General features: G+C 40.6%; 1 protein-coding gene across 2 annotated transcripts; it reads right to left on the bottom strand.

Moving 5' to 3' along the window:
• Positions 1 to 3,635: 3,635 nt before the first annotated feature.
• Positions 3,636 to 18,156, bottom strand: LOC102997470 (zinc finger protein 709-like). 2 transcript variants are annotated; one of them, XR_009007094.1, is made up of 5 exons: positions 17,991 to 18,156; positions 11,340 to 11,466; positions 11,075 to 11,135; positions 8,491 to 10,664; positions 3,636 to 6,769 (listed from the first exon to the last, which is right to left on the bottom strand). XR_009007094.1 is itself a non-coding variant. In XM_007171931.3 (4 exons), the coding sequence occupies exons 1-4, from the start codon at positions 17,991 to 17,993 to the stop codon at positions 8,678 to 8,680; spliced, it is 2,178 nt and encodes a 725-aa protein (XP_007171993.2). In that variant the 5' UTR covers positions 17,994 to 18,156; the 3' UTR covers positions 7,012 to 8,677. The 2 variants fall into 2 exon arrangements, 1 of the variants encoding a protein (XP_007171993.2); XM_007171931.3 differs by lacking the exon at positions 3,636 to 6,769 and having other exon boundaries at positions 7,012 to 10,664.
• Between the last annotated feature and the right edge of the window lie 846 nt (positions 18,157 to 19,002).

Genomic DNA, 19,002 nt, shown 5'->3' with positions numbered 1-19,002 from the left:
ACACAAGTTTATTATCTCTGTCTAAAAAGTATAAAAGCTGCCTGCTTTGGCCACTTCTTAGGCACCATTTCTATGGGACTTCCATGTGCATGAATTAAAATGTTTTTTCTCATGTTAATCTGTCTGCTATCAATTTTATTATTAGTTTAGCCACAAGAACTCAACACAGGTAGAGGGAGAAATTTCCCCCTCCTAACAATATATATACTATGTTAAGTGTAGTTGTTAGTTTTCACAAATGTATAGTTATACCACCATCAAGATGGAGGACACTGTCACTCCAAAAGAACACTCTCCTGTTTGTACTGAACCCTCCCCACCCTTAACCACTGATCTGTTTTAGCTTCCTATACCTTTGCCTTTTCCAGAATGTCATACAAATTGACCAGCATATTGCCTTGAGTCCTCATGGAAAATTTGACTCTGTATCTGTAAAACTGCATATTTATACAAACTTTGTGTTCTTCTGAGTTTGCGATTTTTGACATTGCCCAGAAGAGTGGCACACATTATGCTTTGAAAACTGAGAGATTTCATTGTTATCAGCTATATGAATTAAGGTAAGACCCCATGCTTAACTTTCTTCATTTGTATGTGGGAGGAATGATGGGGACAGATCAAATGAGATACTAATAATTGTAAAGTCACATGTCAACACTGCTAAGAAAGCATAAATTAGTACTGAAAAATAAGGGGAGCAAGTCTGAACTTCCACTGCTGTCTAATGAAACCAAACTGTCACCTTTTACCCTACCTTCCATAACATGCGCTGAAAGTGTAAACACGGATATGATCCCTGAAAACAGAAAAAAAAATGAGCTTTGAGGGCTTTGTGCATAAACCTCCCAGCTACTCCTCTTATAAGAAGGCATAGAAAATATCCTAGTTTGAGGATGTCAAATATACCTCTTTTCCCACTCCATTCAGATATTACTCAAAATGATACCTCTGATTGCAGCTTACCTCAGTTACTCCTTGGATAATTGCCCTCTAAACAGCCATAGCTATTTTTGGTGTTTCAACCAGGAAATCATATTGGACTTGCACAGATATCACTCTACTCATAGGAAAATGCATGATGAGCTACAGTTGTGCAGATGACCTTTACTCAAACCCAAAGGAACTCGAAAGTTTCATGGGGTACAAATTGTGTCCTTCAGTCTGAATAGCAGCAAAATGATAATGCCAAATCAAAAGGCAATTTCAATTCCCTTCAAGTGCTAATCAGAAACATAAATACTATGAAAACTGATAGCCAAAAGCAATGGGGAAACTCACATCCCAGATACCCATGTCCAAACTCATGATCAAACAGCACATGCACTAAAACTTTTAGCTATGGCTAAAATGAAGATGAACCATGTCTATACCAACCATTGCTGCTAATCCCAAGAATGCAGGACTGAAGTATTGTTTACATCCACATCCAAGCAGTTCCTCAGTATTTTAAGATGTTAGATGGTGGAAAAATGATCAGTGGTGACATCCTCACTCACTGAGGCCACTACCCTCCATAAAAAAGATATACAACATACCCTGCCTTCCCTATCATCTCACCTGCCATTCTTTCCTTTCCTTTCACACACTTACGTTCTTTTATAAAAGCAAAGGTTTCTTATTTAACCATCTCTCTTTTCCCACAAAAATATAAGCACCCAGAAGTTCAAGAACTTCTTTTATACTTCCATATCCAGAGCCTAGAGTGCCTGGAAAATTTTTGCTAAACTAGAAATGTTTTTAGTCTACACTGCCTGGCATATGAGGGATGTTGAAAAATTAGCATCAAGAGATTAGTCTCTGAGCAAGAAGGTTTCACTGGACCAGGTATCCTGACTTTTTCCCTTGCTTGGTTTGTGTTCTCTGAAAATTTGTAAGCTTCATTTGACTCATAAAGGAAATAACAAAAGAGAATCTAATTTGCTAAGGAGTTTGTCATTACAAATACATATATTAAGTGTGTACTTCTTTTAAAATCATCCAGTACACTGCAGGAAATATTTCAGTATTTAGATAAGAAAGGCAAAACCTGTTCCAGATGACTGGGAGCTGGCCTCACGCTCCCCAAAAGGCCTAGATATATCCTGTTGAAGAGAAAAATGTGACACACATCCAACATCAGACAAAGCTACTCTGTGACCATGATGGATCAAAATGAAAACAAAGACATTCTATAACCGTATCTCTATAAATAATAAAAGAGAACAGATTCTAAAGTTTTTGTTTTGTTTTGTTTTGTTTTGTTTTGTTTTTAAAGATTTATTTTTTTATTGATTAATTGATTGATTGATTGATTGCTATGTTGGGTCTTCGTTTCTGTGCTAGGGCTTTCTCCAGTTGTGGCAAGCGGGGGCCACTCCTCATCACGGTGCGCGGGCCTCTCACCGTCACGGCCTCTCCTGTTGCGGAGCACAGGCTCCAGACGCACAGGCTCAGCAACTGTGGCTCACGGGCCCAGCCGCTCCGCGGCATGTGGGATCCTCCCAGACCAGGGCTCGAACCCGCGTCCCCTGCATTAGCAGGCAGACTCCCAACCACTGCGCCACCAGGGAAGCCTGTTTTGTTTTTTGTTTTTTCTGGCCACACCAGAAAAACAGGATCTTAGTTGCAGCTTGCAGGATCTTAGTTCCCCAACCAGGGACTGAACCGGGGCCCTCGGCAGTGAAAGTGCGGCGTCATAACCACTGGACTGCCAGGGAATTCCCTAAAGATTCTAAATGACCAAAATTCCCCTCTTCTCACTAATGATCGGTACTTCTTAAAAATTAACTTCAGCATCATGCCATTCTTTCTGCCTTGTTAGATAATAACTATTATGATTACCCATGACAGAATTTAGCTCACTCCCTCACAGCATCCAATGTAGAATAACATCTTGCTTCCTTGAATAGCAATCAAATCACCTAACACAAGTCAAAATCCAATAGGAAGTCCTCAAGTGCACTGCTACTGTTACACCCCACATTTTGTGGTCATTCCTATTATGAGAACTCATTACACCCCTCCTTCTCCTTGACAACAGACGTGATCATGGTGGTCTTGGCAAAAGGGGACAGAAAACACCATGATTTAAGTGCTTGGTGTTATGAATGAATAAGAAATTTCATGACAGAAATTATAATAAAAGAATAAAAAATAAAAAGTGCCTGAGGTAAAAATACCTGCCCTTGTATGCACAATAATATTGACTCAATGTATAATGATTAGGTGGAGAAAATTACAAGTTGATCTGAAATTCCATAATTACAATGGGATATTTAATATACCCTCTCAGGAAATGTATTTCCTAGCAGATGAGTGCTTGTTAAACAGCTAATAAAATATTTCTAAGAAAAAGCTACAAAAGCACTCATTAGAGAAAATAATGCACATACTTTGAATCTTATACAAAGAGAACTGAAAACATATTCAGGGATTACACTCAGATGTGAGTAAAAGGAAACACTGAGAATCTGCCCGATATGAGGAAGGTGCTGATTCTACATGGAAGGACTGGGTCTGAGCAGTCACTGCACAGTGAAGAACACGAACAAACTCCCAGGTAGTTCTTTTGGACTGCAACACAAAGGGGAATCAGGAGCACAAAGTCAACAGCAGTATTAACAGACCAAGGTGTTATTACAAATTAGAGTTTATATGAATACAGTCTAGAGAACAGTGTTCAGAGGATATTCCCAACCACGACAGTCTAAATTTCTTGCCAGATGGACACAGTGGGCTTGCAGGAAAATCCAAACTGTGCTGAATCTTCCATGTTGAACTTTGGAAAACACTGTGGAAGTCTACAGCTCTGATCAAATGGAAGTCAAACAGTCTGTGGTGGTTTTGAGGATATTCTCTTTTTTTCCAGTTTTATTGAGATATAACTGACATACAGCGGTGTATAAATTTAAAGTGTACAGTATGATTTAACTTATATACACCATGAAAGGATTATCACAATAAGGTTAGTGAACATCCTTCATTTCATATAGATACAAAATTTTAAAGAAATAGAAAAAATTTTTTTCCTTTTGATGAGAACTCTTAGGATTTACTCTCTTTAACAACTTTCTCATGTTGTACATTACATCCCTAGTACAATTATTTTATAACAGAAAGTTTGTACCTTTTGACTGCCTTCCTTCAATTTCCCCCTCCCCCTCACACCTTGCTTCTGGTAATCACAAATCTGATCTCTTTATGAGTTTGTTTTTGAAATATAAATGACCTATAACACTGTTAGTTCCTGTTACACAACATGGTGTTTCAATATTCCTATACATTTCAATATGATCACTAATATAAGATTACTTACAATCTCTCACCATACAAAGATATAATTATTGACTACATTTCCCACACCGTACATTTCATACCTGTGACTCATTTTGCAACTCTAAGTTGCACCTCTTAGTCTCCCTCACCTATTTCTTTCCTCCCTTACCTCTTCCCCCTCTGCCAACTACCTGTTTGACACAGTATCTGTAACTCTGTTTCTATTTTGCTGTTTGTTCATTTGTTTTGTTTTTTAGATTCCAAAAGTAAGTGAGATTATACAGTATTTGTCTTTCTCTGTCAGACTTATTTCACTTAGGATAATACCTTCTAGGCCCATCCACAATGTTGCAAATGGCAAAATTTCATTCTTTTTTATGGTTGAGTAATATTCCATTATATATATTATAATATTATAAATATATATAATAATATATATATATATGGATTAGATTGGTCCTTTTGGGACTGTAATTCCTGAACCTGGATGTCTGTTTCCTTACCAGGTTAGGGAAGTTCTTGGCTATTATGTCTTCAAATATGTTTTCTGCCCATTTTCTCTCCTTTCTTTCTGGGACTCCTATAATGAGAATGTTAGTATGCTTGTTGTTGTCTCAGAAGTCTCTTAAACTGTCATTTAAAAAATTTTTTTTCCTTATTTTCTGTTCAGATTGAGTGATTTCCACTACCCTGTCTTCCAGTTTGCTGATTCATTCCTCTGTATCATCTAATCTACTACTGATTCTTTCTAGTGTATTTAAAAATATCACTTACTGTATTCTTCAACTGTTTGGTTCTTTGTATTTTTAAAATTTTTGTTTAAAATGACTAATTTCTCACTCTGTTCACCCATTCTCCCAAGTTCTTTGAGCATCTTTATGATCATTACCTTGAACAAGCAGATTGCTTATTCCTGCTTCCTTAGTTCTACTTCTGGGGTTTTATCTTGTTCCTTGTTTGGAACATATTCCTGTCACCTCACTTTGCCTAATTTGCGTTTTTAAATTTCTATGTATTTGGCACATTGCTTGTTTCCAGACCTTGGGGAAGTGGCCTTTTGTAGGAGACGTCCTATGTGTGCAGTGCTCTCTCCTCTGGACACCAGAGCTATATGCTCTAGGTATGCCCCCTATGTGGGTCCTTCTCGTGTAGCGGGCTGACTAGGTGTGGCTGGCCCTTGGTCCAGTTGGTTGCCAGGTCCTGCCTTGTGCGGAGGTTGCTGACTGTTGGTAGGCAGGGTCAGGACATGAGGTGGCTGGCTATAGAGCCCCAGGGGGTCCGAGGGCCAGTGCTGGCCCACTGGTGGGTGGAGCTAGTTTCCAGGGTGGGAGGTCATGGGCCTGGGACCCCCGAATCTAGTGTCAGCCTGGTGGTGACTGGGGCTAAATCCCACAGTGGCTGGCTGAAGGGTCCAAGGTGTCTTAGAGCTGGGGGGTGGGGCTGAGGCTCAGGGGATCCTGGGGTTAATGCCAGCTCACTGATGGGTGGAGCCAGATCCTGAGGTCTTTGGCTGCAGTAAGCTGGGGGTCTCAGAGTTGGTGTCAGACCACTGGTGAGCAGGGCTTATTTCTGTCACAGATGGCTACAAGGTCTGGAGTGTCTCAAAGCTGGTACTGGCCCGCTGGTGAATGGGGCTGTATCCTGGTGTAGGCCCACTCATATATGGGGTTGGGTCCCAACAGCTGGCTGTGGGGCCTCAGGGGTCCCAGGGCCAGTGCCAGGGCAACTGGGGGCTCAACGTGTCTTAAGGCAGCTGGCCATATGGTGGGTGGGGCTGTGTCCCCACCTGGCTAGCTGCTTGGCCTGAGGTATCCCAATACCGGTGCCAACAGGCTGGTGGATAGTGCAGGTCGCTTGTGCTAATAAGCTAGAAGGATGATTCCAAAACCACACTTGTCAGCACCAGTATCCTTGTGGTAGAATGAGCTCCCCCAAAGGGCTGTCACAGTGTCTATGACCCGAGAGTAAGCATCAGTTGCCTCCTGCTTCTCCAGGAGTCTCTCCAAGATCAGCAGGTGGGTCAAACCTAGGCTCCTTTCAAATTACTGCTTTTGCCCTGGATTTTGGAGCACATGACATGTTATGTGCGTCCCTGAAGGGTGAAGTCTCTATTTCCTACAGCCCTCTGACTCTCCTGAAAGTAAGCCCCGTTGGTCTGCAATGCCAAATGTTCTGGGGGCTTGTCTTTCCAGTGCAGGACCCCTAGGCTGGGGAGCAAGATGTGGGGTTTGGACCCCCTTGCTCCTTGGGACAACTTCTGCAATTGTAATCATCCTCCTGTTTGTGGGTAATGGGTCTTGACTGTAACGTTTCTCCACACTTTCTACTGGTCTTGTTGTGGGTCCTTCTTCCTATCTTTACTTGTAGAAGATCTTTTCTGCTACTGTTCAGGTCTTTCTCATCAATAGTTGCTTGGTAAACAGTTGTAATTTTGGTGTGCCCATGGGAGGAGGTGAGCTCAGGGTCTTCTTACTCCACCGTCTTGAACTCTCTTCAGTTTTGAGGATATTCCTGACTGGCAGAGCAAAAAATGAGGAAAATGAGCTGGAAGCAAGTGTCTGCAAAGGCCCTATGCTTCTTGTGTGTCTCTTTCCGTACAGGTGGCTCCAAAATCTACCTAATCCTATTTCACATCTGCATTTCAAATTACCTGTAAATTAGGCTTTGGTGAATTCTAACATGGGACCATAAAAGCAACAGAGTCTAGAAAATATAGTTCACAACATTACTCACATTGAGATAACAGAGTCAAAAAGGGTCATCACCAACTCTAAATTTTATTGTCCTCTCACAGGTCTCTCTTAATGCAAATTCCATAGCCCAAATCCCAGCCAGAAGGAATGACAAATAACAAATGACAAAAGATGAAAACAATAATTCACATGAGAGTATATGATGAACTTTGCATACTTACAAATATATGCCAACTCACTGTTAGCAAAGAAATGGAATAAAGCTCTTCAGGCCAATGAAAAGTTAGTTTTCTCTTAAGAAATAAAGGTGGAATATGTATATAATGTATAAGGGATGTTGAGTACTTGCCGCAGGAGGCCAGTACAATAAACAAACAAGTACCAAAGTGTCATTTTTCAGTGTTCCCTTATTTGCAGAAAAGTATTATATAAAAATTAAACCCACTTACATATTAGAAATATACTTCAATTCACCCATGGATCAAAGAGTCTTCAAAATAAAAACAAAAATTTTACTGAGTAAAGGATAAAATTACCTATTAAACTTAGGAATGACTGCCTAAAGGGTACCTACAGAATTATCTTATCTCAATATTTACTTGCAAAAGTAAGTACTACTCCATACAACAGAAAATAACTTTAAGAATGTGCCACTGCACAGACCTACTAGAGAATGGACTTGAGGATATGGGGAGGGGGTGGGGTGAGATGTGACAGGGTAAGAGAGTGTCATGGACATATATACACTACCAAATGTAAAATAGATAACTAGTGGGAAGCAGCCACATAGCACAGGGAGATCAGCTCAGTGCTTTGTGACCACCTAGAGGGGTGGGACGGGGAGGGTGGGAGGGAGGGAGATGCAAGAGGGAGAAAAAAAAAAAAAAAAGAATGTGCCACTGATAAGGACAATATATGTTTAAAGTTTATAACACTTCTTCCATATTGTAACCTTGAGTATTCTACATGAATTAATTTGTACCAGGCTTACCCATATTACTTATATTAACATGAATTTTTTCCAGTGCAGTTTTCACATGACTACAAAAATATTTGTTTCAACTGAATAGTTTATTTTACTTTTCAGTTACATGGTATCTATCCAGTGTACATTCTCACATGGTTTTGTAAGGATGTAGGGCAAATGAAGGTTTTCATATATTGTTTACATTTAACAGAATTCTCTCTAGAGTGAGTTCTTTCCCAAGAAAACGGGACTGAAGACTTCCCCAATTCCTCACACTTACATGGTGTGCACCGTCTTGTGTCCTTAAAATGTTGTGTGATAAAGGCTTTCCAATATTCCTTATGTTCAGTTTTTGGTAAGAGTTCTTTCATGTATTTGAACATAATAGGAATTGCTGAGGGCTTTACCATATAGTTTGCATTCACAGGGTTTCTCTCCAGTGTGAATTCTATTTTTTGTATTCAGAATGAACTGGGAAAATGGAAGGTTCTCCTACATTCCTGACATTCATAGGCCTCCTTTCCATTATGAGTGTTTTCATGGTTTTGAACAGAACTGGGACAATCGAAGGCTTACCTATAATTTTCACATTCGTGTGGTTTCTCTCCAGTGTGAGTTCTTTCATGATTTCATAATGAACTGAAGAAATCGAAGGCCTTCCCACATTCCTTACATTATTAGGTCCATCTCCAGTGTGCTTCACCACGTCTTGAAAATTGAGTGATAGAACTGAAGGCTTTCCCACTTTCTTACATTCGTAGCACTACTCTCCAACATGAGTTCTTTCATGGTTTCGTAAAGAACGGAGACGACTGAAGGCTTTGCTACAATTCTTACATTCATACTGTTTCTCTCCAGTGTGAGTTCTTTCATGGTTTCGTAATGAACTGGGACAATCGAAGGCTTTCCCACATTTCTTACATGTATAAGGTCCAACTCCAGTGTGCTTTATCATGTGTAAACGAAATTTTGAGAGAAAAATGAATGCTTTCCCACATTCCTTACATTCATAGGGTTTCTCTCCACTATGAGTTCTTTCATGACTTCGAAGGGAACTGAGATAACTGACGGCTTTACCACATTGTTTACATTGGTAGGGTTTCTCCCCAGTATGACTTCTTTCATGTTTTTGAAGGAAACTGGGATAACTGAAGGCTTTACCACATTCCTTACATGCATGAGGTTTCTCTCCAGTATGAGTTCTTTCATGTCTTCGAAGGGACCTAGGAGTACTGAAGGCTTTACAACATTCCTTACATTCATAGGGTTTTTCTACACTGTGAATCCTTTCATGACTTCGAAAGTAATTGGGACAATCAAAGACTTTCCCACACTCCTTACATTTATAAGGTCCATCTCCAGTGTGCTTCATCACATGTCTTTGAAATTTGGTGAGAGAACTGAAGGTTTTCCCACATTCTTTACATTCATAAGGTTTCTCTCCACCATGACTTCTTTCATGTTTTCGACAGGAATTTGGACAACTGAAGGCTTTACCACATTTTTTACATTCATAGGGCTTTTCTCCACTGTGTCTCCTTTCATGGCTTTGAAAGGATCTGGGACAACTGAAGGTTTTACCACATTGCCTACACTCATAGGGTTTCTCTCCACTGTGACTTTTTTCATGTCTGCGAATGGAAGTGGGCCAACTGAAAGTTTTCCCACATTGTTTACATTTATAAGGCTTCTCTCCTGTGTGAGTCCTTACATGTATTTGAAATGAACTGGGAGTAATGAATGCTTTCTCACATTCCTTACATTTATAAGGTCCATCTCCAGAGTGACTTATCATGTGTGCTCGAAGGCTTGAGAGAAAAATAAAACCTTTTCCACATTCCTTACATTCATAGGGTTTCTCTCCAGTATGAGTTCTTTCATGTTTTCGAAGAGAACTGGAATAACTGAATGCTTTACTACATTTTTTACATTCATAGAATTTCTTTCCATCGTGATTTCTTTCATGGTTTTGTATTCCTATACGGGAAATAAAAGCTTTACCACATTGCTTACATTCATAGGGTTTCTCTCCTGTGTGAGTCCTTTCATGTGTTTGAAAAGTTCGACTATATCTAAAGGTTTTTCCACATTGTTTACATTGATAGGGTTTCTCTCCCATGTGGGTTTTTTCATGTATTCGTAGTGCACTTAAAAAAATAAAGACTTTCCCACATTCCTTACATTTATAAGGAGCATCTCCGGTGTGTGTTATCATGTGTCTCCGAAAGGTTGTGAGCCACTTAAAGGGTTTCCCACATTCCTTACATTTATAAGGAGTGTCTCCAGTGTGCGTTATCACGTGCCTTTGAAAGGTTGTGAGCCACATAAAGGATTTCCCACATTCTTTACATTCATATGGCTTTTCTCCTGTATGAATCCTTTTATGTGTTCGAAAGGATGTGCGAAAACGAAAAGCTTTCCCACATTCCTTACATTTATAGTTCTCCTGTCCACTGTGTTTTCTTTCATGTTTTTCAAAACACTGAAGATAACTGAAGGCTTTACCACATTCCTTACATTTATATGGCTTCTCTTCATATTTCTGATACTCATACAGTTTGTGCCCACTATGATGGTTCATATGCCTATTAAGGGATGAATGATGCATAAAGACTTTTCCACATGCACTGCATTCATGTAGTTTCACTCTAGTAGTTTTCTTGTTCAGACTGAGTTTTGGAATAAGGCTGAAGTTTCCTGCACATTGACTACCCTCTTTAATTTCACAGAGTCTCTCTACAACATGACTTCTGTAAAAAATGAGAATCACGTTAGTAATGATTTCTTTACCAACAATTTAATATTTATTAGTAGGATATTTGAACTACATTTTTATGATCTATAGCAAAAGTGTAGGTTATCTCCCTTGTCTGAATTGTTTTTGATTGAATATAAGAAATGACCTGCAAGAAGACTTCACTCTTGGAATTATCAAAACATTGATATTCACATATAGGGCTTGTTAATACTGTTTCCAAGAGAACTATTTTCCAAACACTAAACATCTATGTCACATATTAGAAAGTATTTGGGGGAAAATTTTTCTGAGAATAAATAAATGTGAAGCAGGCATTATGTGTTTAGGTCCCTTCTTTTAAAATTTCATCACATACCAGGACCCTCATATAAGGCACTACTTTCTGTTGTGAGTGTGACTTACCTTAGTTTTCTCCCCTGGTTTTTGTACTGATCTTCAATGTCATGATCCTCCCATTTTTTCCCTAAATTGCAGATGAAGAAAAACGATTCCAAAATATTAGAAATTATAGAACAATTATTAGATTCTATATTCATTGTTGGCTGTGACCAGGCCTAGTTTATATACCAACATCCTCCCTTCCACATAGGACATCTTGGAAGACCATCAATGAACATGAAACATTTGTTCCCTAATTGACAAAGTAAAGGAAAGCTGTCACCCTTACCTACTGAGGCCAGGTTTCTGAAGGTTTCCCGCATCACATCTCTGTAGAGTTTCTTCTGTGAAGGATTCAGTAAAGCCCACTCCTCCAGGGTGAAATTCACAGCCACATCTTCAAAGGCTACCGAGTCCTAAAATACCCCAAATATGTGTATAGCAGGATGCATGACACTGACAGGACTAGACATCTATACACCATTTTTGTTTTGTTTTGTTTTGTGTTTATTTTTGGCTGTGTTGGGTCTTCGTTGCTGCGCGTGGGCTTTCTCTAGTTGCAGCAAGCAGGGGCTACTCTTCATTGCAGTGTGCAAGCTTCCCATTGTGGTGGCTTCTCTTGTTGCAGAGCACAGGCTCTAGGCGCACAGGCTTCAGTAGTTGTGGCACGTGGGCTCTAGAGCGCAGGCTCAGTAGTTGTGGCACACAGGCTTAGTTGCTCCGTGGCACGTGGGATCTTCCTGGGCCAGGGATCGAACCCATGTCCCCTGCATTGGCAGGCAGTTTCTTAACCGCTGTGCCACCAGGGAAGCCCTATACACTATTTATATGAAGGTTATGTATGATTCTGTCATATCCAAACATTTATTCTATGACTTGATTATCAGCAACTTACTCTGTCTATACTTCCTCACAAATTTAGCAGCATAATGAACATGGAAATATTTACTCTGATCACATTACATCTCATTTCTCACTAACAGCAGGGTCCAGAACATGTTGGGAAATGACAGACATGATATACAAATGAAACAAATGTTCCCATTTTAAGACCATCAATACCTTGTGAGGAAAAACTCTTTCATCTCCTTCCTTTTACGTACCATTTATAGCATTTATGAGGCAGAGGGTCAAATCTGCACAAACTTTTATGAATAAGAACATAGTGCTGAACTAGAAGCTTTTTTTTCTACTCCCATCACCAAACAAAAGAGTCCAAGAAAACCGTAAAACTTTTAATAGGACCCAGCTGGCCAATTTGGCCGTAAAGTAATCCAGGCCTTTATAAGTAGTCAGATGTAGATGACAGAAAGAAAATACTCTTGTGGGGAAATAGTGCTGTTAACTTGTGTAACATTTACCACAGACTCAGTTTTTCCTTTCTCTTTGTTTGATCTGATGCACTAGAAAGTTAATTGGCACTTACAGTTAAATGGCGCAGACAGTAGGAAGATAGCATGAAAACACAGACCACAAAATTCCTATACTCATGTGCCTCAGGGCTGCTTAGAGGCATACATAGGCACACAGAGTGAGACAATATGCCAGAAGAGCTCTTTATGGCAGATCTAGAACACAGTGTCCTGTGTCTTTCTAACCTTGAGGAACAGATTAAGAGTTGTAGATTGCAAGTGCATTCACTGAAAATCACAAGGGTTTGATGGTGAATCTGCCCATAAGTATGAAATACACAAAGGATTCAACAGTGCTTTCCCCCTAAAGAACATAAAATCTCCATTTTCAAACTGCAGGAGGAAGTTATTTCCTGACCAGCCACTCTAGAGGCTGCCCTGCCAACTTCTCTAATTTCCAAGCTCCCACAAGGTTTACAGGAACATGACAGCTTGACCCCTGGGGACAGGAATCCCTTTGCTGATGACAGCACACATTGCCAATAGTGTATGAAAGGTTTTATTACCTAAATAATTGAGTTATCTGAGGAAAGTAAGGCAGGCCTCTCCAGAGCTTTCAAGAAATGGCTTCACAAGCAAGGAAAGGTAATTGGACTTTTTAAAAACTGAAGTTAGGGGCTGGGTTAGGATGAGGGTTCACACACAAGAGCAGGATCTTAAGAGGATTGAATCTCTTGCCAGTGCCAATGGAAGAAGGACTAAGGCTTTCTGATCACTTTGTATAGATGTGGGTAAAAGGGTAAAGAGAATGAATGAGGTTTTAAAGCAGTCAGCAATCAATCATCAAAAATTGAAGACAGAGACTTACAGGTTCTAATCTGGCATTTAAGGAACTTAGAAGTCATCATTCCTGGCCTCAAAGAAAAAAAATGAAAAAAACTTGAACAAGTCTTCTTAGACCCATCAGAGCATTGAGGTCACAGGCAAAACACTCTCTCTAAAACTGGGAAAGAAGAACTAAAGATGGCATGTAAAAATAAGCACCAGGGGCTTCCCTGGTGGTCCAGTGGTTAAGACTTCACCTTCCAATGCAGGGGGTGTGGGTTTGATCCCTGGTTGGGGAGCTAAGATCCCATATGCCTCGCAGCCAAAAAATCAAAACATAAAAACAGAAATAATATCATAACAAAATTTAATAAAGACTTTACAAAATGTCCACATCAAAAAAAGTAATAATAATAATAAAAAATACCAAATACTCTGTTCTTAACAAGGCCTGTACTGAAAACAATATATTTCACCAGAGGCTAACACAAAGCCAAAAAAACAAAAACAAAACAAACAAGACAGAACACAATATCCATGAACTGTAGAGCAATGACAGAAGGTTTAAAATACACAAAATGGGAATATCTAAAAAAACAAATAAAGATACATAGAAAGGAAAAGAAAAAATGAGTGAAGTAATAATCATTGAGATTTTCCTAAAATTAATCATAAATGGCATGCTGTAGATCCAAAAAGCTTAAAGAACACTACATGTCAAAAATGCATACCAAGTATATCATATTCTAACTAGAGAAAAATCAAAGAGAAAGAGAATATAGTGAAAAAAAGCCAGAGGGGAAACCCACCTTACTTATAGAGAAAAAAGATTAGAATTAAATCAGACTTCTTTTCAGAAACCATGCAAGCAGGAAGAGAGTAGAGTGAAATATTTAAATTTTTGAAAGAAAAAACCACTCTTCTACTTTTCAAAACCAGAAGCTGGTCCGCAGAAAATATTAATTATAATAAAATTGATTGACATCTAGTCAAGATAACAGAGAAGAGAAGGCAAAACAGAAATAATATCAGAAATGAAAGGAGGGAGGAAATGAACATAAAAAGATTTGATACAATTCAACATCCATTTATGGTTAACAAACTAATAATAGAAGGGAACTCTCTGTTCTTGAGAAAAACATCTACAGGACACCTGCAGCTAACATCATACTTAGATACAACACCAAAAACAAACAAACAAACAAACAAACCAAGAAGGGAAAAAATGATAAGTCTCACTTTATTAAAAGGAAAATTCCTGTGCTGGGAAAGTGTTAAGAGAACGAAAAGACAAGTCACAGACTAGGAGAATGTCTTTGTAACACACATATCTGATAAATGACTGGTATCCAGAATATACATAGAATTCTTGGGGACTTCCCTGGTGGCGCAGTGGATAAGACTCTGTGCTCCCAATGCAGAGGGCCCGAGTTCAATCGCTGGTCAGGGCACTAGATCCCAAATGCATGCCACAACTAAGAGTTCGCATGCCACAACTAAGGAGTCCGTGTACCACAACTAAGGAGCTCTGGAGCCACAACTAAGGAGCCCTGGAGCCACAACTAAGAAGCCCATGTGCCACAACTAAGGAGCCCGTGAGCTGCAACTAAGACCCAGTGCAACCAAATAAATAATTCTTAAAAAACCCCAAAACAAAATATATATATATAATTCTTAAAACTCAACAGTAAGAAGACAAACAACTCAATTAAAAATGGGAAAAAGAAAAAAAAAATGGGAAAAAGATCTGAACAGACAACACACCAAACAAGATATACAGATGGGAAATAAGCAATATGAAAACATGCTCAGCAAATGTCTTTGGGAAATTACAAAAAAACCAACAATGATATGTCACTACACACTTATTAAATGGCTAAATTCAAAACACTCAGAACACCAGCTATTAGTGAAGATGTGAAGCTGCTGGTAATCATTCCTTGGTGGTGGGAATGAAATTTGGTATGCCTACATTGGAAGATAAGAATTTTCCATGAATACTTAATATACTCTTATACATATAGTAAGATCCAGCAATCACATTCCTTGGTAGAGACCTAAATTAGTGGAAACCTTAAGTACACACAAAAGACTAAACATGAATGTTTCTAGGTGTTTTATTCATAATGGGCAAGAGTTAGAGTTAAGCATGATGTCCTTCAAGAGTCGAATGGATAAACAATCAGTGTCATTCCCACTGTAATAAGATGAAATATTGTTCAGTGAAAAAATGAAATGAGGTATCAAGCCATGAAAACACATGAAGGAATCTTAAAAGTACATTGCTAAGTGAAAGAAGCCAATCTGACAAGGCAACACAAGATTCCAAGTATATGACATTCTGGAAAAGACATTATTATGAGCCAGAAAAAGATCTTTGGTTCTGAAGGATTTGGGGGTTGAAGGGAGAGATGAATGAATAGATGAAGCATAAGGGACTTTGAGGGAAGGGAAATTACTCTATAGGATATAGAAATGATGGATACGTGTCAATAAACATTTACCAAAACCCACAGATCCTATAACACAAAGAGTCATTGATAATAAAAACTGTGGACTTTAATGCATCACTATTGGTTCAGTAATTGTTATAAATGTACTGTGGTAATACAAGATGTATAAAACAGTGCAAACTGTGTGGATGCAGAGGGGTTATGTGGGAACTACTAAGGAAAAGAATTACAGGACCACAATATTCAAGAGATAAAGGAATCCAAAGGAAAGAAAAGCAAATATTTGAATCAGTTGAGATATAAGCACACTGCTTCCCTACCGTTCAAAACGAAAATCCACATTCAGAAAGTTAAATACATTCTTAAAGTTGTGGTCCAGACACTCCCAACTGAGATAGAACCCCTAGAAGTGAGTCAGTCCCTGGTGAAGAAGGGTAGGGACCCAAAATTAACTCGGGCAGCTGCACATACTCTTCTCTTGCCTGGCCACGTGCGAGCCCTTCCTCCCCCAGGCTTCCATTCTCACAAGTGAGGAATTTCTCAGCAGGTTCCGACCCAAATGAACTCCCAAATTCATAAACCCTTTGTCAAGGAGACAGAACACCAACTTCCATAGACTTTCCTGGGCGCAAATTACACTGAATGCGCCAACATTATGGATGCAACACTTAGGCATACATCTGCACCTGAAGAAACCACTATTACAACTGCAGAAAGAAATCACCGAATCTCCTCCACCTCCCCAGGAGCACCTGAACTCCCACCTTTCCAGGGCTCTGTACCTTCTCTCAGCATAAAGACTCCTTCTGTAGTGGGTGTGAGCAGGTGGGAAACCTACAAGGAGAGGTTCCCCAGGAAGAACCAATTGGCCTTCACTTCTACCTCTCTGCGCATGCTCAGAGAGGGCCTTGGTTTGGCTCACCCACCACAGGCCATACTCAACACTGGAGTTACTTGGCACCACTATTACATTTTAATGACACAAACACACTGACCAATCCAGCAAATTCACTCAGACTCAGTGTTTATGTGGAAAGGAGGAAAGAAAACTGGAACGCACTTTACTAGTTCAACCAGAAAATCCCAAATATATATTCCTTTCAGCAAAGATGTCAGTTAATTATTATTTCATGGCAAGACTTGTTTTGTAATTAATTAATCATACTTGAACACTTCTGGTCTGCAAGTCTAAACCCTGGAATTTCATTTGAAATCATCCAAAAGTAATGAACAGCCCTCTGAAACAACTACAGTCAGGGTAAGAGGGAGTGAAACCAGTATCTTAAGTGAAATGCAATACTGGAACCTTTCTTTTCACCCCTGAAATTCACCTCTTTTGTCGCCTCTTTGGAAATGTTTTATGCTATCTTTCAAGCCTATTGATTAAATTAAAATGTATTTACCCCTACTGAAAACGGACACTTAAATAAAGCAATAAATCTTTTCAGGTCAACAAAAGCAGGGAGGCGCAAGGCTGACAGAACAGATCACCCAGGAAAGTTTCAAAACGGAACCTCCAACCAAAGCATTTTCCGTAGGATGTCTGGGCCCAGGAAAGATCCTGGGACGAGAGGCACAAGGATTTCATACAACATAGTACCAGGCGGTCATTCTCGGCTTTCCTCTCATGTAAAATACACACAAAAAATTAAAGCTTTCAAAAACAGCCCATCCGTGGCTCTACTTAAGAAGGATAAACAAAATATTGAGGCTATTTGAAACGCACCACGGCGGACGAACAGTAGAATATGCTGTGAATCAGAGAGAGGAAGCTGGCGTTTGGGAATGCGAAAGGAATTTGGAAATTTAGGGATTTATCGCCAACCCTAGGAAGAGCTACGCTGGTAAAACGGTTGTGGATTTGAGACCCCGCTCCCCCCAAATATGAAAAACTCAAGAGAAAACATGTCGCGCTGGGGAGAAAGGAGGGAAGGGGGACCTCACACACCACAGCTCCTCCCATGCATAAAGCCCAGACCCCGAGTCTAACGACCCTCCCGCGGTCACCGCACAACCTGGGGGAGACGCGGGGCTGCGGGCGCAGAGCTGCGCAGAGAGGCTCCGGGGTCAGGGCCGACGTCGCCGCGCACCAAGGGACGGGACAGGACGGCCGGGGTCCCGGCTGCCGGCCCCGCCTCGCCCCCACGCTGCGAGCCGGAGCGGACTGAGGTCCGAGCGGCGCCCCGGGTGGACTCGGGCCAGCGGACTCCGAAGTTGACCGCGGGGAGGCCCGGGTCCCGCCATGGCCGCTTCCGGCCGGTTCCCACCAGCCCCTCCTCACCGTCTCCACACCCAGGGAAGCACACTCACCATTTCTAGGTTTCCGGGGTCTCCCTGAATCCTTCCTACAACTCCCACGACCCGTGTAGATCACAGCACAACAGAGCCTGCGGCAGAGAAAAAAGACCACTACGGGATGATGAGCACCCACGAGCAAAGCCAGAGCGATTAGCTACGGCCCTTCCGTTGAGGGGCGTCACCCCACCCACCGGCCCCAGCGACCTCCGTGATTGGACAGTTCCCAAGGCCGCGCCCCCTCGTGGCTGAGTGACAGCGAGGCGGGAGGGCGCTTGGCTCAGGGGAAGTGGCTTCAGCCGTTGGTGGTAACCTGTCTCCGCGGGAATATTTGAATTTAAACAGAGCTTATTCCTGTCCTAAGGCTGACTCTGTAGTCTTCCCGCAGCTTGGTCGGAACACGAGGTCACAGGTGTGCACAGGGAATTCCTCATTCAGTTTGAAGATGAAGCAAGTATAGACAAGAGGGCGCCCAGACCAGGACAAACTGCAGCAAGAGGGCTTGGTGTAACTGGAACTGTGACCCTTGTTTAGAAACGTAGCCACTTCAGTGTGACATCACTATCTGTAATAAAGAGTCAGGCTCCATTTTAATCTTTGTAATTTGACAGCCGTAAGCCTTCTACCCATCTCTTCCCCACCCCCACTCATTTGGGAAGAATCCCAGAGCGCTCTCTCTGGTGGGGAGTTTGAACCCCGCAGTCCTAGCTGGGGGAAGGGACTCTTCTCTAAGCAGAGGGTGTGAGATGTGTCATTAAACTATCAGGTTTCATTAAATTCACATTTTACACTGGAAGGAAATTTATTTTAGATCAATGTTAGCTTGTGTCCCTAGAGAATTTTTAAATGTAAAAAGCTATAAGATCCTTAAGGCAACTGAATTCCTATTTTCACTAAAATAACAAAAACAACAATAACAAACCGTAATGTAAATGTGAGATGCACCTGGAAACTCTTTTACCCCTCCAAGCTCTACTTTGAGGTATAATTGACTAATACAGTGGTCTAATTTGAGGATGTCAATACG

The sequence above is a fragment of the Balaenoptera acutorostrata genome, chromosome 2 (assembly GCF_949987535.1).
Source record: "Balaenoptera acutorostrata chromosome 2, mBalAcu1.1, whole genome shotgun sequence".
Taxonomy (NCBI): Eukaryota; Metazoa; Chordata; class Mammalia; order Artiodactyla; family Balaenopteridae; genus Balaenoptera; species Balaenoptera acutorostrata.
Note: the sequence above shows the minus strand (reverse complement) of the source record. Positions and strands in the feature narration are given on the sequence as shown.